Genomic DNA, 24,150 nt, shown 5'->3' with positions numbered 1-24,150 from the left:
GGGCACACTGGTCTTTTTGTGCCATTTATAAATTTGGCTATTTCTCTTTTTTTACAGTAGATTATACAAATACCAGTTGAACTTGTAAAGGATAAGAGTGCTTTCATATGAGGATGTCATATTGTAGTTAAATATGTGTTCATGTTGCTTAGCATCAGGTTTCAAATAGTTACTTATGAGTTAATAGTCATGGTGTACTTGGAACAAACTATTGAAAATATCTCCAAGTTTAAATAGACAAATCAAGATATGGAATTAGCCTTTCTAAACTTGAGGGTAAAAAGAAATCACTTGACCAATCACAACTAGCGCGCGTTTTTTCAAAACGTTGATCAAAGCTAGTTTCAGGCGCCAACGTTTTTTTAAAAATTAAGTAAGACACGTTATCCTAGTAGCTAGGTAAAATTTTGCAGAGGAAAATCAAAGTACGTTTTAAAAAAAAGCCAGAAAGATGGCACAGAGGGGAAAGGGTTGAAAACACCAGTAGTTAAAGGAGACGGACGGAGGAAAGTTTTAATATTTGGTCTACAGGCAGGAGGTGTTCTGTCAGGGAGTGGACATCTTCACCAATGGAGCTGCAGGGGAAAGGCTGCCTGGTCCAATCAGAACAGGGTTGCCTTTATATATACGGGTAGAAAACCCTAGGCTTTCGGTTTTTCGTCATTTAGCAGGGCTTAGAAGTTCGCAATGGCTCGTACCAAGCAGACAGCTCGCAAGTCCACGGGTGGGAAGGCGCCACGCAAGCAGCTGGCCACCAAGGCTGCTCGAAAGAGCGCTCCAGCCACCGGTGGTGTGAAGAAGCCCCACCGCTACCGGCCTGGCACCGTGGCTCTGCGCGAGATCCGCCGCTACCAGAAGTCGACCGAGCTGCTGATTCGCAAACTGCCATTCCAGCGTTTGGTCCGTGAGATCGCGCAAGATTTCAAGACCGATCTGCGCTTCCAGAGCTCGGCGGTGATGGCGCTGCAGGAGGCCTGCGAGGCCTACCTGGTGGGGCTCTTTGAGGACACCAACCTATGCGCCATTCACGCCAAGCGAGTGACTATCATGCCCAAGGACATCCAGCTTGCTCGCCGCATTCGTGGGGAGAGAGCGTAAATTGTGTTGTGAATGTGTGCTAACCAAAACCCAAAGGCTCTTTTCAGAGCCAACCACCTTTTCTATGAAAGTTGCTGTGTACTGTTGCTGTCCGTAAACTGGAATCTCTGTTCAGTGAAGGTGAGTAAGCATTCTTACCTCTATCCGTCTCCCCTCCCTTCACGGAATTGGTGTAAAAAATTTAGTAATTGGGCAGTTATTGAAACAGTTTTTAAGGTACTCTAGTTTTAATTTCTGTTTTTGGGGGGCCGCTTTCTGGGGCTTGGATACCTCCGGCTTGGGAACTTTCTTGGCCACCTTTGACCAACCAACCTTTTTCTCCAGCAGCCTCCACCCGCAAAAGCCTTCTTTGGGGTCTGCTTACTACTTTTCTTCGGAATAAGGGCGCCCCAAGCTTTCTTGGGCCTTTCGGCTGCCGGGACAGCTGTCTTGGGCATGACTGCAGCGGCTTTTCTGGCCTCGGTCTTGATTTTCTTAAGACCACCTTGTTTAGCGGGAACGAACCCGAGGGGCTGCTCTTCTTAGCACGAAGATGCCCTCGTTTGTTTTCAAGGCCCAACCTTATTCAAATGATTTTTAAAAATTTGTATTTATTTTTAGCGACGAGGTCTCACTATGTTACCCAGGCTGGTCTCAAAACTCAGCTTGGCCAGGCGAGGTGGCTCAGTCTTGTAATCACAGCACTTTGGGATGCCAAGGCGGGCGGATAACGTGATGTCAAGAGTTCGAGACCAGCCCGCCCAACACATTGAAACTTCATCTCTACTGAGAATACAAAAATTAGCCAGGTGTGGTGGCACACGCCTGCAGTCCCAGCTACATGGAAGGCTGAGGCGGGAGAAGGACTTGAACCCGGGAGGCGGAAGTTGCAGTGAACCGAGATGGCCCCACTGCACTCCAGCCTGGGCTCCGTCAAAAAAACCAAAAAAAAAAAAAAAAAAAAAAAAAAAAAAAAAAAAAAAAAAAAAAATCCCCAAACACAAACAAAACCACCAAAAACAACTCCTTAGCTTAAGAGATTCTCCCGCCTTGGCCTTCCAAAATGCTGAGATTACACCGCGAACGGCAAGGCCGGGTTTAATGCGGCCGGTCTACTTAACATAGCCGCCAACACCTCGAGCGCGGCCACAGACAGGCTGCTGTGCTTCTTGGAGGCGGCTAGGTCGTTAGTGAACTCAGGTACCGAAGGAGCCTGGACGTCTTGCGCTTCACTGCACCTTCGGGCTTGCAAACCTTTTTCTTTACTTCAGTCTTTGACTTGGGAGATACACCAGGAGTCACGGCATGTAAAGTTTCGGACTTGATTGTAGGTTTGGACATCTAATAGTTAAAAAAAAAAAAAAAATCAGGCTGCGAGTGTATCTATGATTACGTGTTATGTCACACACAGACACGCTGCGCGCTGATTGGTTCCCAGCTCAGTCTTTCAGCTTGGCAGCAACCTAGTCTCAACCCTGTTTCTGAGTTGTTTGTTGAAATTCAGAAAAGCAAAATAGTTTAAATTTCCTGAGGAAGAATCACACCAATTCTATTCTACAATGAACCGGAACGGCTAAGCCTTTCTGATCTTTACATTGTCTTTCTCTAGTTTTTATTAAGGCAGCCTCGGCCTTTATCAAAAGCTCCAACTTTCAGAGATTCACAGTTCAGAGGGACAACTTGATTTTCATTTCAAATATAAACTCTTCCATTCGTGTCTTCAATTGCTTGCTGTCTCGTAATAGCCTACGCATTTTTGCCTTCTCATACATTGAACAACTACTTGATTTTCATTGAGATTTAACGAGGAAATCTGTTTTATATGAGAAGAGAAATAACAGGTTCTTTTTTAATTTCTCCAGAAGAACAGCAGTACGGATACTTAGAACAACAACTCTTTCTGATAAAATTAGCTGGGGCTGAAAATGTTTTATGATGGCTTCTTGTTACTATTTGGGTATTTAGTTAATTTGGGAGGGTTCAAGTAAATGTTCAACATTTCCTTGGGAAAATGGGCAATACAATGATCAGTGATTCTCCTGATGTTGGGACTGTTTGCATAGCTGAACTCAGGAGAGATCCAGGAAAGGGCATAAAAGACAGAGAGTTTGACTCGTTTATGAGTCAAAAAAAATTTTTTTAAAATTTTTACTGGGGGAAATTAATTATTGAAATGTTCATGAGTCTTTGGGTTCAGGGGTCTGTCATGCTTGGGGACATGGGGAAGATAAACTTTTGCAAAATATTCAAGTAACAGGATCAAGGAATATACACACAAGCACCACACACCCACAAAATTCCCTAGAGAGAGAAATTTAAAAAACAACCATGTTGCATATTCAGTACATTTCTTGTTTAAACAATGATATAGGCTTATAGTGAATGAAGTACAGCTTATGTTCGATATGAGAGGAAAATGGAGTGATGGCAGAAAGTGATTTAACTGATTTTCTTCACTCCTCAATGTCTTGAACATATGTTGATCTGGGGAGCATATACATTTATATGTTTTACTAAGACTATGAAGGAGGTAAATGCTGGGGACAGAGCAAAGCCCAAAAGGTGAGGGTTTCACACTTTTTGATTGCATCAAAATACAAATGACTTCATGTAGCAAATGCAACTAGGACATGAACAAATTAATAAATGTTAATAAAAATTAAAATCAAATGGTTGAGATGAGAAATGAGCTAAATATGAATCACATTTACTTTGAGTGTGTATTCACTTTTTATGGAGCCCATGTATTTCTAATCTTAAAATGGCTTTGACCCATTATATTTGATTTCCTGGAGCACCAACAAAGGAAGAACTGACTTGTAGCCTTCCAACTGCGGGACTTCTCTAAGGTACTGTCCTATTTGCCTTCATGGGTTTGGGAGTTAGTTTCTTGCAGGTAACTAAAGTCTCTTCCTTCAGGCCTGTCCTCTTGCCTAAGTATCAAATTTGCCTTTCTGGATGATTGCTGGATATCTGCTTGTTCATCTTCTATACCAGACTCTCAGTATGACCATCCTCATCTAAGTAGCTTCTGTCTAACTAAGATTGCTGGATATTGGCTTTATTGTTTACCTATAACACACCCTCAACATATCCAACCACATCTAGGAAACAACCTTTCAAGTGACATTCCTATATATTCTATTCACAACAACACTATTGCTTTGTTAACCGACACTTCAATTATTCCCTTTCCTTTGTTGCCAAATCCAATCTGTTACTAAGTTTGGTGAATTCTCCCTAAATTCATCTTTCCTTGTTTATTTGCCTTTTCATGGTTGTAATTCTCGCTCTTCTATCTCTTCTTTGGACTGGCTATCGTTATAGCCTTCTTATAGGTGGTTCCTTTCATCCCTCTCTGCTGTCATTCATCCTCTTCATTGCTCTGGGTGAAATATTCCTCATATGAGCTTCAAATTTATATGCCCCATCTCCTTGTAGCTTTATGTTTTCTTCACTTAAAAACTGTTTTCTCTATTTTACAAGCCATGAAGAAAAAGCTGGATTCGGCTGGGCGTGGTGGCTCATGTCTGTAATACCAGCACTTTGGAAGGCTGAGGCGGGTGGATCACCTGAGGTCGGGAGTTCGAGGCCAGCCTGACCAACACAGAGAAACCTCGTCTCTACTAAAAATACAAAAATTAGCTGGACATGGTGGTGCGTGCCTGTAATTCCAGCTACTCAGGAGGCTGAGGCAGGGGAATCGCTTGTACCCAGTAGATGGAGGTTGCAGTGAGCGGAGAACACGCCACTGCACTCCAGTCTGGGCAACAAGAGTGAAATTCCATCTCAAAGAAAAAAAAAGAGAGAGAAAAAGCTGGATTCATATAGCTTTAGATTTAAGAATAACTTTAGTATGGCAATCAAACTCTTTTATATGGCCTTAAATCAACACTCTGGCACTGTGGTTTAGTAGAAGTATGGAATTTGCTAACATGATGACATGTATTTGAGTCTTGTTTTGCCCCTTAGGAGCTATGTGATCTTGGTCTAATTATATTACCTTTCAGAGTATCTTTTTTCAGTTTTTTTCTTCTTTTTTCTCTTTTCTGCACCCTGTTTTAAACTTCAAACTAATCTAATGATGTATTTTGAAATGTTTATATTTTTCATTCCCCATCTCTCAAAATAGATGAGATCTCTCTCTGTTTTGAATTCTTACATTTATTTCTTTCTTTTGTTTTTTTTTTGAGACAGAATCTCACTCTGTTGCCAAGGCTGGAGTGCAGTGGCGTGATCTCGGCTCACTGCAACCTCCATCTCCCAGGTTCAAGCAATTCTTCTGCCTCAGCCTCCGGAGTAGCTGGGACCTGGGACTACAGGTGCATGCCACCACGCCCAGCTAAGTTTTGTATTTTTAGTAGAGACTAGAGATGGGGTTTCACTATATTGGCCAGGCTGATCTTGAACTCCTGACCCTGTGATCCACCAGCCTCCGCCTCCCAAAGTGCTGGGACTGCAGGTGTGAGCCACGGCACCAGGCCCCCTACATTGATTTCTTAAAAGGCCATTATAATCTGTTTCATATTAACTGCATACTTGTCCACTTTTAAATCTTTCTAGTAGTTTACAAACAACTAAAAGTACAGATTGGTATTATAGTATGGCATACAAATATTTACGTAAAAAAACTTGCAGAAATACATATAGGGAGTTGTGTCAAACCAGAACATAATTCAAGTGTCCTTAACTTTCCATTTCTTTATTATGCCTTTGTGGCTACTCCCCAAATGCTTGTTTTCTGCAGCAGTATGCCCTGTGCAGTATTGTTGACATAGTAGTGCTTGACACTTGTTTTTCATTTTAAATTGAATAACTGGGTGAGGCATTATACACCATTGAAGATGCAGATCAATTATGAAATAGGTAACTTGTTCAAGTTTTCACCATTTAGCTCTGAGTGGCCCACACTATGCCTCTCCTTCTAAGAATGATCTTATTTTATTTATTTATTTATTTATTTATTTATTTATTTGTTGAGATGGAGTCTAACTCTTGCCCAGGCTGGAGTGCAGTGCTACAATATTGGCTCACTGCAAACTCTGCCTCCTGGGTTCAAGTGATTCTTGTGCCTCAGCCTCCCATGTAGCTGGGATTACAAGAGCATGCCACCATGCCCAGCTAATGTCTGTATTTTTAATAGAGTCAGGGTTTCTCCATGTTGCCCAGGCTGCTCTTGAACTGGGCTCAAGTGGTCCACCAGCCTTGGCCCCCCAAAGTGCTGGGATTACAGGCATGAGCCACCACGTCCGGCCAGAATAGTATTTATTTATTTATTTATTTATTTATTTATTTATGAGACAGAGTTTCGCTCTTGTTGCCCAGACTGGAGTGCAATGGTGTGATCTTGTCTCACTATAACTTCTGTCTCCCAGGTTCAAGCAATTCTCTTGCCTCAGCCTCCCAAGTAGCTGGGATTACAGGTATATGCCACCATGCCCAGCTAATTTTTGTATTTTTAGTAGAGGTGGGGTTTCACGGTGTTGGCCAGGCTGGTCTCGAATGCTTGTCCTCAGGTGATCCACCTACCTTGGCTTCCCAAAGTGCTGGGATTACAGGCATGAGCCACTGTGCCCCGCCTAGAATAATGGTTTTAAATGCATTAGATAATATATAGGAAAACAAAATAAAACAATTATATTAATATGCCATTATCAAATTATAAAAAGTCCAAATTGGTGAAATATTAACATATGTGCTTTTAAATTTTTTATTTTATTTATTTACTGATTTTGAGACAGAGTCTCACTCTGTTGCCCAGGCTGGAGTGCAATGGTATGATCTTGGCTCAGGGCAGTCTCTGCTTCTCAGGTTCAAGAGATTAGCCACCCAAGTAGCTGTGCGCCAAGATGCCTGATAAATTTTTGCATTTTTAGTAGACACAGGTTTTTGCCATGTTGGCTAGACTGGTCTCGAACTGCTGGGCTCAAGTGATCCTCACATCTGGGCCTTTCAAAGAGCTGGGATTTACAGGCATAAGCCATGCCCTGGCATAGGTGCTTTTTAAATTAATACATTAAATAATAATCTATTCATGTGACTGAGACTTATTATAGGTTGGAAGGATTTATTTATTTATTTTTGAAATGGAGTCTTCTTGCTCTGTCGCCGAGGCTGGAGTGCAGTGGCGCCATCTTGGCTCACTGCAAGCTCCGCGCCTCCTGGGTTCACGCCATTCTCCTGCCTCAGCCTCCAAAGTAGCTGGGACTATAGGTGCCCGCCACCATGCCCAGCTAATTTTTTTAGTAGAGACGAGGTTTCACTGTGTTAGCCAGGATGGTCTCGATCTCCTGACCTTGTGATCCTCCTGCCTCGGCCTCCCAAAGTGCTGGGATTATAGGCGTGAGCTACTGCGCCCGGCTTTAGGATTGAGATTTTTAAATGCAATTTTGAGATATTGGCAATGGCAATGTGATACAAATAAAAGCACTTGTACTGCCAATTATACTGTTTGTTGCCTGAGTTCCTACATAGAGAAAATGCTAACTTTCTGTTGGAGAATAGTAATAAGAAAAAAAAAAAAATTTGACTTTTTTTTTTTTTTTTTTTTCTGTACTTATTCCGAGATCCCCTGAAGCTTTTCTATGTATCCCAGGCTAAGAACTTTACTCTGCAATCTTTTTCCATGTATCATAAATTCATCAAACAGCAAACAACTGTGATAAACCTGGTTCTCCTCACAACTCATGGAGAAAAAACAAATATTCCACCCAAAGGACCTGGAACTTTTTATGGGGATTAACGATGAGTTAAGTTTTTCATTATTTATTGTTTTGAGGAGTTCTCAAAATCAGATTTTAGCAAATTAGAATACTCTGTCTCATCCCTTTGGAAGGATGAACCTTAAGGATAGGAATTGAGAACACCCACAATATTGTAATATACCATAATTAATGTTTAATGATTGCTTATTTGGAATGTAGACATTAGTTTAAGCATTTTGATAGGATTATCTCGTTCCAACTTAACAAATAATTACAAGTTAGAATTTTAAAATACATTTAAAACAAGGAAACTTAGTACAGCTTGCCCAGTGTGACCCCCACAGCATGTATGTGGAGCAGGCTGTCTCTATGATAGTTTGACTGGATACTATGATGCCAATTTGTTGGGGTAATAGAATGTGGTGAATGATACAGTGCTGGCTACAATCTGTCCATGATTAAAGGCACAATCAAAGCATACAATCAAAGCATAAATTTTCATAAATTTCAGCCCAACAAGGTTCTAATTGTTTTGGGGATGTACATATTCATGTCTTCAAGGGGCCCTCAGTGATCTTATCCTAATTTGACCTCTAAATGTGTAACTGTCATATACTTTTAGTTCCCTCAGTAGCACTATCTAGCCTGCAGGCTGAAGAGCCCTGCTTGGTTAACTAGGAATGCATAAATCGATAAAAAATAATCTCAGAGACAATAAACATATGATTTGCTTAAAATACTTTGAAAGCATCTTGTGGCCCGGCCCTTGGCTCACACCTGTAATCCCAGCACTTTGGGAGGCCGAGGCAGGCGTATCACAAGTTCAGAAGTTCCAGACTATCCTGACCAATATGGTGAAACCCTGTCTCTTCTAACAAAATACCAAAATTAGCTGGGCATGGTGGCGTGTGCCTGTAACCCCAGCTACTCAGGAGGCTGAGGCAGGAGAATCGCTTAAACCCGGGAGGCAGAGGTTGCAGTGAGCCTAGATCGTGCCACTGCACTCCATCCTGGGCAACAGAGCAAGACCCCGTCGCAAAAACAAACAAACAAACAAACAAAAAACCCCCCAAAACACAGCACCTTGTGAGGGAAACAGTGTGTACTAATTATTTCATATTCTGGGAAAAGTGGGGGACAGCTGTCAGGCTTCTTTGTCAAAAGTTTATGAACTGATGGCTTAGTTAATGGCTGAAAGTATGGTGTGTATCTACATACACATACATACCTAGGAGTATTTATGAAATCCCAACTGAGACTCTTTTGTTGCCTCAGGCCCCTCCTGGTCTCTTCCATTCTGAGCAAGGGAGAATTGCACAGAAGGGCGGGAACTGACTGTGGTTCCCGCCACTGCTCATGAGGTTTTCAAACAGGTCCGTCATACTGTTATAAAAGTGCTGCGCGGCTGTACCAGAGGTATTGTGCTACAAGCTTAACAGCTGTGGTTTCAACATGTCTGGTCGCGGCAAGGGTGGAAAGGGTCTAGGTAAGGGTGGCGCTAAGCGTCACCGCAAGGTGTTGCGCGACAATATCCAAGGAATCACCAAGCCAGCCATCCGGCGCCTGGCTCGCCGCGGCGGCGTCAAGCGTATTTCTGGCCTCATCTATGAGGAGACTCGCGGAGTGCTGAAGGTTTTCCTGGAAAATGTAATCCGCGATGCTGTCACCTACACGGAGCACGCCAAACGCAAGACGGTCACAGCCATGGACGTGGTGTACGCGCTCAAGCGCCAGGGACGCACTCTGTATGGCTTCGGCGGCTGAGCTTATCTCCACAGCTATCGCAAAACCAACGGCCCTTTTCAGGGCCACCTATCCACTCAGGAGAAAGAGTAGTAGTCACTGCTTAAAATTAATGTAGTTTCACGTGTTTAGTAGCTTCGGTTTTCAAGTTCAATTGTTTTATTACGTCTTGGCTTCATATCTTACTGGCTAGTGAGGATAATGTATCTTTTATTTTTTAACTTATTTTCAGACAGTCTTGCTCTGTCTCCCACGCTGGAGTGCAATGGCGCGATCTCGGCAAACTGCAGTCTCCGCCTCCCGGGTTCAAAGGATTCTTGTGTTTCAGCCTTACGCGTAGCTGGGACAACCGGCTTGCTCCACCAACAACCGCTAATTTCTGTATTTTTTGTAGCGATGGATTTTCGCCATGTTGCCCAGGCTCGTCTTGAACTCAAGCTCAAAAGAGATTGCCCCTCCTCGGCCTCCGAAAGTGCTGGGATTACAAGCGTGAGCCGCCACGCTTGGCCTGTGTTTTCTGTATTACTGTAAGGAGACTGATGGCAAACTGCCGCTAACATTCTGCATGGCTATCAGAGAAAGAAAGTAGCAAAGACTGTAGCTGTTGGAGAAACAAGGTAACAAAACCTGTATCACAGAAGGCAAGTGGTAAAGGCTGATTCTGCTGTGAAGAATAGGGAAAAAAATAGAGGTCGGTACTAGTTCCTACCAAGGCATTGTTATATGAAAGGAAGACAAAATGGCGTTTACATGGTTATGGGTATAGGGGGATATGAGGTGTGTGGGAGGCACTTAACTGACAAATACAATCTTTAAAGAAGAAAGTAGTTATTGCCGTGGGAGAAACAACCATGAAAGTACATAAGATTCTCTCAAAATTTTTCAGTGGAATGGGGAGAGGCCAACTTGTTTGGCTGTGTTCCTCTGAGCTGCCTTCCATCCGGAGCTACTGATTTTCTGTTGTTGAATTTAAAAGGACTTTTTATTAATGTACCCGCGGCCAATTTAAAGGTATGTTGAACGAGTTTTTGTTGTTGTTGTTGTTGGCCTTTTATCTTAAATAGTTTTAGACTTTATTATTAACACAAGTCATTTTACCTTAAATCATAGATCAGGCTACTGTGGTTGCATGAATGGGCATTTAAAACCGAGGTTATCATGATTAAATTCCCACCTTCTTTCCCTCTACACCTCAGGAAATGAGACAAAAATAAGTAAGCTATTCTCTAGTGGGTTACTCCAGTCCTTGTTCTTAATCAGTGTAAAATTACAATCTCAGGACTATCAGTATGACACTATTACTCACTATCCTCAAAATGGATTTTAGTTTGTGGAGAATATTGCATAAACCCTCATTTTTCCAATAAAGTTTTTTCACTTTATCATAATAAAAAGAAAGCTGGACAGGTGGCTGTCTAGCAAGAGGCAACATTTCCTGGTCTTTCTGGGAGCAGATGTAAGCATGTGGCTACATTATTTCTAACACAGGTGAGACACAGAAAAGTTACTACCAGGTCTGGGCTTTGAAACTTTCATGTTACCTTCTTCCCCAGCTATAATGGTATTGATTTCGTTTTGAGCAAGCAGAGACCATTAGGCCCTAGGAGATGATAGAACGTTGACTTGGAAGGAACGAAATTTCCTGATTGATCAGAAGGAGCAGAGCTGCTTCACAAAGCTGGACTAATCACAATGAATTTGTTCCATGAAACAAAAATATCTGTCTTTAAGCTTATTTATTGTTGAGTCTCTTTGTAAGCAGCATAATTTTATCACACAAAATTCAGTTTTTTTCCTGAACTTATTTAGTATTGTGGAATGTCCTTCCATTGACCTAAAAGCTCTTTACAGAAAAGCTGATGCCAAATGAACCTGTCGACTTGGTATCACCTCTGTTGTGTTCCATTATAGACAGAACAGTGGGGCTAATTACAAGTTAGAGATCAGGCAGGGCACATGGCTCATGCCTGTAATCCCAGCAATTAGGAAGGCCGAAGTTTGTGGATCACTTGAGGTCAGGAGTTTGAGACCCTCCTGGCCAACACAGAGAAACCTCATCTCTAATAAAAATACAAAAATTAGCCGGGCATGCTGGCACAGGCTTGTAGTTCCAGCAACTTCCAGGTCTGGGTCAGAGTGAGACTCTATCCAAAAAAAAAAAAAGAGTTAGAGATCAATGGGTAGACTAGATAGTCTACATGTCTTCAGCAGTGGTAACCTATATATTTTCATGGGCTGACTTCCTTAAAGAGTGGTTCTGCCATGCACGATGGCTCTCACCTGTAATCCCAGCACTTTGGGAGGGCGAGGCAGGGACATCGCCTGAGGTCGTCGGGAGTTCGATACCAGCCTGACCAACATGGAGAAACCTTGTCTCTACTAAAAATAAAAAAACTAGTTGGGTATGGTGGTGCATGCCTGTAATCCCAGCTACTCAGGAGGGTGAGGCAGGAAAATCGCTTGAACCCAGGAGGTGGAGGTTGTGGTGAGCCAAGATCTTGCCATTGCACTCCAGCCCGGGCAACGAGAGCGAAACTCTGTATCAAACAAAACAAACAAACAAACAAAAAAACAAGAGTAGTTTTTAGTAATAGATGGATCAAAAACTCCTTTGAGAATCTGTTGAAAATAGACATATGAACATAGACATTTTCTAAGGCTCATGCTCAGAAACTCAAGGAACTCCTAGGGCTCCCTGGATTCCTGTCAACAACCAGAAGTCTAGGATTTCAGGGTCTGAGATCTAGAGATCCCAAATTTAAAGATGGAGAGGAATCACAGACATAATACTAAATAATACATTGAACAGGAGTGAGTTTATTTTGTTACCATTTACTGAGTGAAACAGACCTATGTATTCTTCTTCTTTTTTTTTTCTTCGAGATGTAATTTCCCTCTGTGGCCCAGGCTGGAGTGCAGTGGTGTGATCTTAGCTCACTGCAACCTCCGCCTCCCTGGGTTCAAGCAATTCTCCGATTCTTCTGCCTCAGCCTCCCGAGTAGCTGGAAATACAGGCCTGTGCCACTATGCTCAGCTAATTTTTGTATTTTTAATAGAGACAGGGTTTTGCCATGTTGTACAGGCTGGTCTTGAAATCCCAACCTCAGATGATCCGCCCTCCTTGGCCTCCCAAAGTGCTGGGATTACAGGCTTGAGGCACCATGCCCAGTCTATTGTCTCTCTTCTTTTACTAGGAAGAGAAATCTCTTGTCTGTCTTGCTCACTGCAGTATTTCAATGCCTGGCACAGAGGGAATGCAATCAATATTTGATGAAATGCTGAATGAAATCCCTTCAACTACTTTCTGATTTGTTTATTGTATCCCCTGCTCCATTACTCCTGCCATTTCTTTGGCTTGAAACTTTATCCTCTTTCAACATCATTATTTCCCTCCACTGCATCCAGTCTCCTGCCACCGGAAGCATATTCCTAGAACTAGTTATAATTTTGTTAGTCCCTGCTCACAAGCTTTCTATAACTGTCTGCAAAATAAATCTAAACTTCATTGTTTGATATTCAGACTCTTCACAACCTTCTCCCACATCTTTATCACAAGAAAACTCCATGTAAGCAGGAGGCTTGGTTAGCATATTCTTTATATCAGCAATCTCCTTTAACAAGCTCTCTAGGTGATTCTGATGCACACTCAAGTATGAGAACCACTGTTCTCAGTGCAAAAGTCCTCAGTACAAAACTCACTGCTTGGCACTTGAATGTGAATGAATGACTATCCATTTTCAACCTACAGGATGTTGCTTTCATCCACCTTCGCCTGGAAGGTGCTTGTATCAGGCAGTGCAGATGCCTTCTCCCCAAAAGTCATTTCCCCTCCTTTCTTCCCAATACAGCTTTATTTCTTTGTTGCCTGACTTGTTCTCCGGAGAAGGCAGAGTTCCTTTTAGCCTCAAGGATCTGATTAATTTGACTACACCTGTCCTAAAGATCACATGCCCTTTATTAATGATTGGATTGGGGATAAGTATATAGTCAGCTTTTGTGATTAGGAGAATCCTTAACAATGGAGTCCCAACTTCTCTAAGAACATGATTAAGATGAGATGGGGATTGTCGACCAATGAACGATGTGCGTTTGTGTGCAAACGCAAGTGTGGTTGCACACTGAGAATTGTCTAGTTGGTGAAACCAGACAGGTCGCAGAGGTGGGGCGGTGGAGGGAAGAGGATTTTATTTTTCCTTTAGAACCTAAAAATCCAAATTAAGACCTTTTGAAGGAATTGAGGAAAGAAAGGAAAAAAGCAAATTCAACATTAAGAAGTATTTGAGAGCAGCAGTCTCCTTTCCTTCCCCACCCCGCTCCAGTCCCCATAATGTGGGCTTCTTTTGTAAAACCCGTAGACTTTTAAGGACTCAAAAAGAGAAACGAAATTCGTTTTCATAGAGCAAAACTATGAAATTACTGTTGTCTCTTAGGTGCTATCGACTGATACCTCATAAAACACGGAAACTAGTTTCATAAAGCCACCAGCCCAACAAGTACCATTTTAAGTTTTAAAAACATGCCTATTTCAGCTGCAAGAGTTTCCAGTAACTTCACGTGTCAGTATATAGCTCCAATTGTGAAAAGGTGAGTGGCTCTTAAAAGAGCCTTTGGGTTTACTAAGGCAGTTGCAGGGCTAAGTTTACTTGGAGCTCGTGTACTTGGTGACGGCCTTGGTGCCCTCCGACACCGCGTGCTTGGCCAGCTCCCCGGGAAGCAGCAGGCGCACGGCCGTCTGGATCTCCCTGGAGGTGATGGTGGAGCGCTTGTTGTAATGCGCCAGGCGGGAAGCCTCGCCGGCGATGCGCTCGAAGATGTCATTGACAAAGGAATTCATGATCCCCATGGCTTTGGAGGAGATGCCGGTGTCGGGGTGGACCTGTTTCAGCACCTTGTACACGTATACGGAGTAGCTCTCCTTTCGGCTGCGCTTGCGCTTCTTGCCGTCCTTCTTCTGTGCCTTGGTCACGGCCTTTTTGGAGCCCTTCTTTGGGGCCGGAGCGGATTTCGCTGGCTCAGGCATGCTATCTTCCCTGTTCTGCAAGTAGAAATCAAAATGAAATCTACAACCCCTGATCCTCGGAATTTGTAGACAATGCTATGTAAATAAAGATTTAGTTTCTCTATCTCTGATTCGTTCTTTTGTCGTGAAGTCTGCATGCAAATGAAGGAGCCTAGGTCTACTCTCCTATTGGTCATATCCTGAGAGCAGTTTTCGAGGTCGGGTCACCTAATTAACATTTTATATAACACGTTCCTGGCATTCCAAACAATTCAGATTAGTTTACTTATTCATTTTAAAAATTAAAAGTTGCTCTCCTCTATGCTTTTAAATGCCAGGGAGACAAAGCTTCCGGCCCAGTTACGTCTTCCAATTGTAAGGTCGGTTTAACAGCTCCTGGAAAAGCTATGCCTTGGCATTCTGGTGTAGATTCTAGAGCAGCAGGACAGACCTGAAGAACGGCGAGCTAGGCGACCGGCGATCACCCGCACAATCCCGAGAACAGTGTTTCCCACTTTTTACAGAGTGCACAAACACATCATGAAAATAAAGGGCAGGCAATAAAGGTCCGGAGAAAAACAACAACAACAACAACAAAAGTAAATAGCATCTCTTGAAGAGAGCTAAGACAGGAAAGAATGTCTTAGCCAAAATGGCTTCAGTCCTTAATGGAAAAGCAAGTCACACCTAGTTTAGCCCTACAGCGAGGATCCGAAATAAATATTCAGTCTTACTAGTGAAAATATTATTTAAAAAATTAAAATGAAAGAGTCCGCTATTTAACAAAGAGATTTACTTTCAACTTATTATCTTTGGCTAAAGCCCGCTTCTTAGCTAACTGTTCAGTTTAAGAAACTGTTCTTCCTAAATTTGACTGTCCTTTTTAAGCCCCCCTCCTTCACCCCACCGTCCCCAGGCCCCTAGCCCCTCTCCTCTCCTGCCACCATTCCCACTTCCTGGGTCCTAAGTCTCCAGACATGAAGGTGCTGCGCAAAAAGTATTCCACTCTGTGGGTTAGCATCTAACAAAAGTGTACTCTGAATTTATGGTGTCTTATGTTTGTTTCACAAAGTAATTTGTTTTTCTCACTTCAGTGATGACGAGAAAACCTTAAAATCTGTTTAACATTTTTTTTTTTAAATTTCCAATTTAGCTAATGTAGCAGTGTTCAGAATAGCTAATACGCTTTCTTTGTATTTATTTAATCAAAAAATCTTGGGGCGGGAGCGGTGCCACTTTTCCTTTAATACAGTTTAAATGTTCTGTCTCATTTGTCTTTCTCCTTTTGGGATTACACGCCTGTAATCCCAGCACTTTGGGAGGCTGAGGTGGGCGGATCACAAGGTCAGGAGATCCAGACCATCCTGGCTAACACGGTGAAACCCTGTCTCTACTAAAAATACAAGAAAATTAGCTGGGTGTGGTGGCGGGCGCCTGTAGTCCCAGCTACTTAGGAGACTGAGGCAGGAGAATGGCATGCACCTCGGAGGCGGAGCTTGCTGTGAGAGGAGATCCTGGCACTGCACTGCAGCCTGGACAAGAGAGAGAGATTCCATCTCAGAGAAAAAAAAAAAAAAAAAAAACAAAAAAAAAAAAACGGCCTGGAGTGATGACTCACACCTGTAATCCCAAAACTTTTGGAGGCCGAGGCGTGTGGATCACGAGGTCAGGAGTTTGAGACCAGCCTGGCCAATATAGTGAAGCCCCGTGGATACTAAAAATACAAAAATTAGCCGGACGTGGTGGCGCAGGCCTGTAGTCTCAGCTGCTTGAGAGGCTGAGGGAGAACCCGGGAGGCGGAGGTTGCAGTGAGTCAAGGCCGCACCATTCCACTCCATCCTAGGTGAAAGAGTAAGACACCGTCTCAAATAAATAAATAAATAAATAAAACTTATGTGATATTACTTTTTTCTCATTTAACAGAAAGGGAAATTAGAGAACCCAAGTTGCGGCGTCCTGCCTAAAACCCCATCGTTTATACTAGGTGTAACCAGAATGATGATTTAGGCAGTCTGACTTGTATCTAGTCCGTTAGAAGACATCTTCACCTACCTTGGTGGGCTGTGTTGCAAAAAGAGAAACGGCGTTCTTCTCATGTTAAAAGAATAGAAAATGAAGCATTTCTTTAATGACTAAAAGAGGTTAGAAATGAAAAAAATTTTTTTTGATTCTATGGTATAACTTAGAGAAAAAGGAGAAAGACAAATGAGACAGAAAATTTAAACCATATTAAGGGAAAAGTGGCAAAGGGAGAGAAAAAATAAACAGACGCAATGGAAGGAGAGACAGATGTGAAGAGTAGGATAAAAAGAGAAAGAAATTCACCTAAAGAGGATGAACTAATATGTTGGAGAGACACAAAATGTACACACACAAAGAAAACCACAGAGAGAGGAGTTCAGTGATACAATCTGCAACTGCAAGAAGAAACAGAAAGAAAAGTGCAGATGAAGGCCCTTAACTACATCCAAACTACACATATCAGATATTCAACTGACAAGATTGGATTGAGATCCTTAAATGATTTAAATGAGGTAGTTAACACTGCCATTCGTGATTTTTGAAATTCCTGCTAAAGACTAAAATTTCTGCACTTATATATCTATATGAATAAAAATGGTGATATGGCACATAATTAAGAAAAAGACAATGGGGAATTTAAAAAATGGCAGTAACTGTAGAGTAGCATTGAGATTTCCTGTTTCTGATTGAGATCTCAAGAGAGTTTTAAACTTTTTATAGTGAATATATTTGTACAAAAGGGTATATGCAACATAAACAAGAATTGTAAAACAAATGGTTGGTACTTAAAAACCCAGTTTAAGAAGTAAAATATCATTAGTAATTAATAGGCCCTGTATAACTCTCCCCAATTCAGTGGGAGAGACAGGAAGAACTTTGAGCTAGGCGAACAGCAATCACTCACATAATCTTATGAACAGTATATCTCACTTTTCACAGAGTACACATATACATCATCAAAATAAAGGGCAGTTTAAGAACTAGAATGTCAGGCCGGGCACAGTGGCTCATGCTTATAATCCCAGCACTTTGGGAGGTCAACGCAGGTGGATCATCTGAGGTCAGGAGTTCAAGACCAGCCTGATCAAAATGGTGAAACCCTGTCTCTACTAAAAATACAAAAATTAGCTGGGTGTGGTGACACATGCCTGCAATCCCAGCCACTTGGGAGGTTGAGGAAGGAGAATTGCTCGAACCCAGGAGTTGGACGTTGCAGTGAGCCAAGATTGTGCCTCTGCACTCCTACCTGGGAGACAGAATGAGACCCTGTCTCAATATATATATATATATATATGTATATTTAGATAAGGGAATCTCACTATAATGCCCAGGCATTCTCCCATCTTAGCCTCCCCAGTCACTGAAATTACAGGTGTCAGACACCAAGCCTGGCCCTACATTTTGTTTTAATCAATCTTATTTTTGTTTCAGTTTGTTTGTTTTTTGGTTTTTCTTGGTTTAAATATCTAAGAATGGATCCATAAATTGTAAGTCATTTCATTTTGCCTATTTTTATCTTCACATAAATGGAATCACAAGCTGTATATAATTTTATGATGTTTTTTTATCCAAACCAACGTTTCTGAGATTCATTCATGTTCATATATGTCACGCCAGTACCATAGTTTCATTATTTTAAATAGTTAAATATACAGTAACACTAGTTTACTCAATTTACTATAACAGACCTTCATATTGTGTCTATCTGGGATTATCGAGGTCATTACTTCTGTGAACTTTCTTGCACATGTTTCCTGGTGTAGATGTGCACACATTTCTCTAGTATATATGTAACAAGGTGAGAGGCTGCTTGAGACATTCACATAGAGCTGCTCAGGGCGAAGATACTTCTATAGATCTAGAGCTCAAGGCTGAAGCCTGGCATAGAAAAATGGCAGGCCACCCTGCCATCCCTCAACCCTTAATGTCCTTGCAAGGTTTGAAATGTCTGGATGGAGAGAACCATTTTCCATTTCCTATTTCTCACTAGGTAATACATTTTTTTTCACTTTCTGAGTTCCCTTCCCCGCCCTTCCCTGCCCTTCCCTCCCATCCTTTCCCCTTCCTTTTCCTTTGCGGGCATGGTAGCACACACCTGCAGTAGCTTGATCTCAGCTCACCACAACCTCTGCCTCCTGGATTCAAGCAATTCTTGTGCCTCCGCCTCCTCAGTAACTGGAATTACATGCATATGCCACCATGCCTGGCTAATTTTTATATTTTAGTAGAGACAAGGTTTCACCATGTTGGCCAGGGTGCTCTCGAACTGCTCACCTCAGGTGATCTGCCGGCCTTGGCCTCCCAAAGTCCTGGGATTACAGGTGTAAGCCACCACTCTTGGTTGGGCCTGATTAATCTTTTAAAGATATTTTGATTGTTATTGATGATAGGATCTTTAAAAACAAAATTCTATGAATTAAATCTGTTCACTTTTTCCTGGAAATTATGTAGAGATGGATTAGTGAATTTAAATCTTATTAGATTAGTTGCCTTCATTGATAAGATAAATTGCATGAATTTCTTTTTTAAATAATTCAATCAAAACACAGATAAAGCATCAGTAATTAAAATTTTCAGTGTTAACTCAAGTAGGATTTGGTTGTTTAAGTTAAAGAAATGAAACAAAATGAATGACAACCCTATAGAAATGTAAGATCCAAGAGGGCAGGAATTTTTGCTTGTTTTATCCATTGATGTATATCTAGCACTTAGAATAGTGCCTGGCACATAATACCTTCACATAAACATGTGAAAGCTGGCAGCATATTCCAGATTACAATATGCCATTTTGGCATAAGGATTATTTTGAGCTAAAGGGACTTAAAAACAGCAGATGCAAGAGAGGTGCTCTGCTCTCCCATTTTTCTTCCTAGAAGTAGGAGATAAAACCTCCCTATAGAAGATGTGCTCCCTGGCTGGGTGCAGTGGCTCACACCTGTAGTCCTAGCACTTTGGGAGACCGAGGCGGGCAAATCACGAGGTCAAGAGATGAAGACAAAAATTAGCTGGGCATGGTGGCTGTGCCTGTAGTCCCAACTACTTGGGAGGCTGAGGCAGGATAATCGGTTGAACCACGCCCGGCTAATTTTAGTAATTTTAGTAGAGACGGGGTTTCACCATATTGGCCAGGATGGTCTGGATCTCATGACCTCGTCATCTGCCCACCTCAGCCTCCCAAAGTGCTGGGATTACCGGCCTGAGCCACCAGGCCCGACCAATGAGTCTTCTTTAAATCACGTATGATGAAGGGTGGTTTTTGCAGTAAGCCATTTTTGGAACAAAAGAAGGTGGGGAGGAGTTCTTTAACCATTGCTGTTTTTTGATCACAGAGCTCAGATAAAGGTCAACAGGCCATTGAACAATGCCTATAAAATAGGCAAAATTAAAATGAAAAATAATATCAATATTATTAGTTCCAATCAATGACATATCATTTAAATCTCACTGGGTCTGATGTTTAAAAAAATAAAAATGTAAAAGATTAAATACATTTGGTTTTATTTTAATGTAATCAGAAATTACTGACATACATTATTTAAAGCAATATATGTTGGATATCATGAAAATTGCCTGTCTAGTCATACTTCCTGAATCCCAATTGCTCTCAACTCTTCTGAGGTGGTAATCACTTGATGATGAGCTGAAGGGTGCTGTTACCTGGACCACAGGATCACTACTTTAAAAACAAAATTGGCTAGTATGCTTACAAATAAGTTGATTTCTCTGATAGACATCTTTCCCATAAAAGTTCTCTCCAGCTCCAAGAACAGTGATCTTTTTTGTCAGGTTTACATACAATGAAACTCAAAAATAATGTGAGATATTAAATTAAATGGAATATATCCAAGGTATTTTGCTATATGGTTATAATTTCATGGAAGTTTTATTTTGCCTTTCTAAAAAAAAAAAAAAAGCATATGTCAGTTTTGAACATGAACAGTATTTTATCCTTTTACGTTTTTTTTAAATTGAAGCAAAGAATATATGCAATAATGTGCCTTAGAGAGTACTCCTCTTATTTGGGCCTAAAAACAAATCATGTGTGGATTTAAAAAGATAATAATAACAATAATAAAGAAGATGAGGGACAAATATCCCCAGAAAATGTTTACCAAGACATTGCTAGTTTAGCAATATTAGTATCAGACAAAATATTAAAGCAAAGGTGTTTACAGGGATAGAGAGGGACACTGTAAGGACTCTTATCTGCAATGTGGAAAACAAGATATTCCAGAAAACTCTATTGAAGCAATACACCTATGAACTAGAGAAACTACAACCAACAAACTAGTACTTAGTTACTCAACAAAAAACACAAGGGGCCGGGCACGGTGGCTCATGCCTGTAATCCCAGAACTTTGGGAAGTCAAGGCAGGTGAATCACTTGAGGTCAGGAGTTGGACACCAGCTTGGCCAACATGATGAAACCCCATCTCTACTAAAAATATAAAAATTAGCCGGGCATGGTGGTGCGCGCCTATAATCCAAGCTACTCAGGAGGCTGAGGCAGGAGAATCGCTTGAACCTGGGAAGTGGAGGTTGCAGTGAGCCGAGATCATGCCACTGCAGTCCAGCCTGGGTGACAGAGCAAGACTGTCTCAAACACACACACACACCCCCCAAAGAAAAAGAAAGCAAAGAAAAAACCACAAGGGAAATTCCCATAAACCATCCAGAACAATAAAATTTAGAAGCTGAAACGAGGGTGACAAATAGGACATCTTTGGTTCTCTGGGTGCAAATACCATTAATCAGGATTCTGAGCTCTGGGAATTAAAGTCTGCCCCTTGGGGAATAGAATTCTAGGCTCTTAAACAAAAGTGAAGACACATAGCATAAAGCCAGAATGCTTTAAAACAGGGGTAGCCTGGAGTAAAAAAGGAAAAAAGAAGAAAAAAACTAGTAAACATCCCTGAGATAAAAACTTGTTTGTCTCTACAGGACTCTGGCTCTGAGGAGGTGGATGGAGAAAACTGGCCCCAAAGATTTAACCCTAAGTTTTAATGAAGTCTTGAGTTCCAATGAAGACGTCCTGAAATTAAATTGACTCGGGCTTATAGCCCCCTCGTGCCTGATGAAGACAAACAAAAACCCCTTCAGGAGGAAATCATCTTGAACCCAAGTTCTCTACATTTATACACATTATCTATTTATTGAGCAATCATTTATTGAACACCTATTATATGCCAGACACTCTGTCAGGAACTTAGGATGTTTAAATATAAGGTCATAACAAATGTCACAAAATTGAAGAAAAACAGACACGATGGAGAGTTTGGCTAATAAGAAAAGAAGAGCCTTCCATTTCCTCCTAGATCCCTAAGCAAACAAAAGATTTCAGATATTGAAATGATTACATACAGACTATAAAAATAACTATTTACTAAAAGTTTAATGAAATAAAAAATAGAATAATAAAACAAGGAGCATGGGATAATCAAAACCAAGTACATTTGAAAAAGAACAAAAGAGAACTTTGCTATACTCCATAATGATAAAATAAAAATCCAAAAGTAAGATGTAACATTCAAAACCTTATATGCACTGGACTACTGAACCACTACTATGTCAATAAATAACTGACAGAATTAGAAGGAGAATTTCAAATTTACAATTGTAGGGTAACCTTTCAATATTCTGTATGAGTGTTAGACACTCATATTACAAACAAGGAAAAATGCTAATAGTTGTCTAGGATTTGAATAAGACAATAAGCAAATTTGATCTATCTATGATTACCTTCATTTGACACAGAAAACATCCCTTCTATTTTTCAAAGCATACATTGGACAATTTCAAAAAAAATTAATCCTGGTTTCAGAAAGTTATAGAAATTAAGGAACATAACTACAAAAAGGGAGATATAAAGAACGACAAGAGAATGCTGTTAATGTTTACAAAAAATTAAACTCAGTGGAAAATAATTTTCAAGAAAAAGAAGAAAATAGACAAGCTGAGTAAACAAATTATGATCATGAAAATAAGGTAGGCAGTTAAAAAAAAATCTTTTCTGTGTCCTTCCACCCAAATACTGCCAAGTCCAGTCTGATTTTCCAAGTTTTAGTGAATTTTTAAGGAATAGATTATCTCTTAGTTTTTATTTTTTTCTGAGATGGGTCTCGCTATGTTGCCTCCGCTGTAGTGTGGTGGCTATACACAGGCATGATGGCAGCACCCTACAGTCTCTAATTCCTGGGCTCAAGTGGTCCTTCTGCTTCACCTCCTAAGTAGCTGGGACTACAGGGACATGCCACCTCACATGGCATGATACCTATTTTACAGAATCTGTTACTATAGAAAAATAGCTCTCCTACTTTTTTCTTTTAAAATTGTATAACGTTATTAGCAAAACTGGAGAGGAATACAAATTTTAAAAGAGAGAAAAAAACAAAATTATAGCTTTGTCTCACTAATGAACATTCATTTTGTTTTTTAGAAATAAATGCCTATTATGAGAAAACATGGAAACCAGGAGAAATTGCAGAGACCATATTATTTAAATAAATAGCATATTATATAGGGTTTATTCTAAGAATAGAAGGAAGTTTAGCATTCTAAATCTGCCAGTTTAAGAAATCAATAAAGGAAGGCCCAGAGCAGTGGCTCACGCCTGCATTCCTAGTACTTTAGGAAGCCAAGGCAGGTGGGTCACTTGATGTCAGGAGTTTAAGGCCAGCCTGGCCAATGGCAGGAACCCCTGTCTTCTACTGAAAATACAAAAATTAGCCAGACATGATGGCATGCACCTGTAGTCCCAGCTATTTGGGAAACTGAGGCAGAAGAATCACTTGAACTTGGGAGGTGGAGGTTGTAATGAGCTTAGATCAAGGCACTGCACTCCAGCCTGGGTGACAGAGTGAAACTCCATCTCAAAAATAAAATAAAATAAAATAAAAACAGAGATTAATAAAAAGCATGATAAAAAAATAAAAAAAAATAAAAAACGTGATAATCTCCAAAGATAATGAGAAAGCATTTAACACAATGTAACACTCTTTCATCATAAACACTTTACAATGAGAAGAGAACTTCATAAGGAGTAGCTACAGTGAGTATAACACTTAATGGTGCCATTTTGGAAGGATTCCCATAGAGGTGGAAGGAAGACAAGTGTGGTGTGAAACTACTCCTATTCAACAGGGCATCACAGAGTTTGGCCAATACCATGAGATAGGAACAGACAGTCAGAAGAGCAAGGATTCAACAGGAAAAGATGATTATCTTTGAAAATAATTGTCAAGGTAAAAGTTCATGAGAATCTATAAACAATTACATCAAATAAGAATTGGAATTAGTGGGCATAGGCCAGGCGTGGTGGTTCACGCTTGTAATCCCAGCACTTTGGGAGGCCGAGGCGGGTGGATCATGAGGTCAGGAGATGGAGACCATCCCGGCTAACACAGTAAAACCCCATCTCTACTGAAAATACAAAAAATTAGCTGGGTGTGGTGGCACGTGCCTATAGTTTCAGCTACTCGGGAGGCTGAGGCAGAAGAATCGCTTGAACCTGGGTGGCAGAGATTGCGGTGAGCCAAGATTGAGTCACTGCATTCCAGCCTGGGCGACAGAGCAAGGCTCCGTCAAAAAAAAAAAAAAAAAAAAAAA

At 41.1% G+C, this 24,150-nt stretch overlaps 3 protein-coding genes across 3 annotated transcripts; 2 read left to right on the top strand and 1 right to left on the bottom strand.

The window, feature by feature from the left end:
- Positions 1 to 658: 658 nt before the first annotated feature.
- Positions 659 to 22,058, top strand: LOC108513404 (histone H3.1). The gene is made up of 2 exons (XM_017849148.1): positions 659 to 1,218; positions 21,487 to 22,058. Exon 1 carries the CDS (start codon positions 688 to 690, stop codon positions 1,096 to 1,098), a length of 411 nt encoding a protein of 136 aa, XP_017704637.1. The 5' UTR covers positions 659 to 687; the 3' UTR covers positions 1,099 to 1,218; positions 21,487 to 22,058.
- LOC108513418 (histone H4) lies at positions 8,877 to 22,058 on the top strand. Its single transcript, XM_017849161.1, has 2 exons — positions 8,877 to 10,535; positions 21,487 to 22,058. The coding sequence occupies exon 1, from the start codon at positions 9,234 to 9,236 to the stop codon at positions 9,543 to 9,545; it is 312 nt and encodes a 103-aa protein (XP_017704650.1). The 5' UTR covers positions 8,877 to 9,233; the 3' UTR covers positions 9,546 to 10,535; positions 21,487 to 22,058.
- LOC108513413 (histone H2B type 1) lies at positions 14,080 to 14,630 on the bottom strand. The gene has a single exon (XM_017849158.1). It carries the CDS (start codon positions 14,542 to 14,544, stop codon positions 14,164 to 14,166), a length of 381 nt encoding a protein of 126 aa, XP_017704647.1. The 5' UTR covers positions 14,545 to 14,630; the 3' UTR covers positions 14,080 to 14,163.
- Positions 22,059 to 24,150: the final 2,092 nt, after the last annotated feature.

This window comes from Rhinopithecus bieti, unplaced genomic scaffold, assembly GCF_001698545.2.
Source record: "Rhinopithecus bieti isolate Rb0 unplaced genomic scaffold, ASM169854v2 scaffold_32760, whole genome shotgun sequence".
In the NCBI taxonomy this organism is placed as follows: Eukaryota; Metazoa; Chordata; class Mammalia; order Primates; family Cercopithecidae; genus Rhinopithecus; species Rhinopithecus bieti.
Note: the sequence above shows the minus strand (reverse complement) of the source record. Positions and strands in the feature narration are given on the sequence as shown.

Coding starts and splice junctions, on each gene's coding strand:
- LOC108513413 (XM_017849158.1), bottom strand. CDS start 14,544: ATGCCTGAGCCAGCGAAATCCGCTCCGGCCCCAAAGAAGGGCTCCAAA.
- LOC108513404 (XM_017849148.1), top strand. CDS start 688: ATGGCTCGTACCAAGCAGACAGCTCGCAAGTCCACGGGTGGGAAGGCG.
- LOC108513418 (XM_017849161.1), top strand. CDS start 9,234: ATGTCTGGTCGCGGCAAGGGTGGAAAGGGTCTAGGTAAGGGTGGCGCT.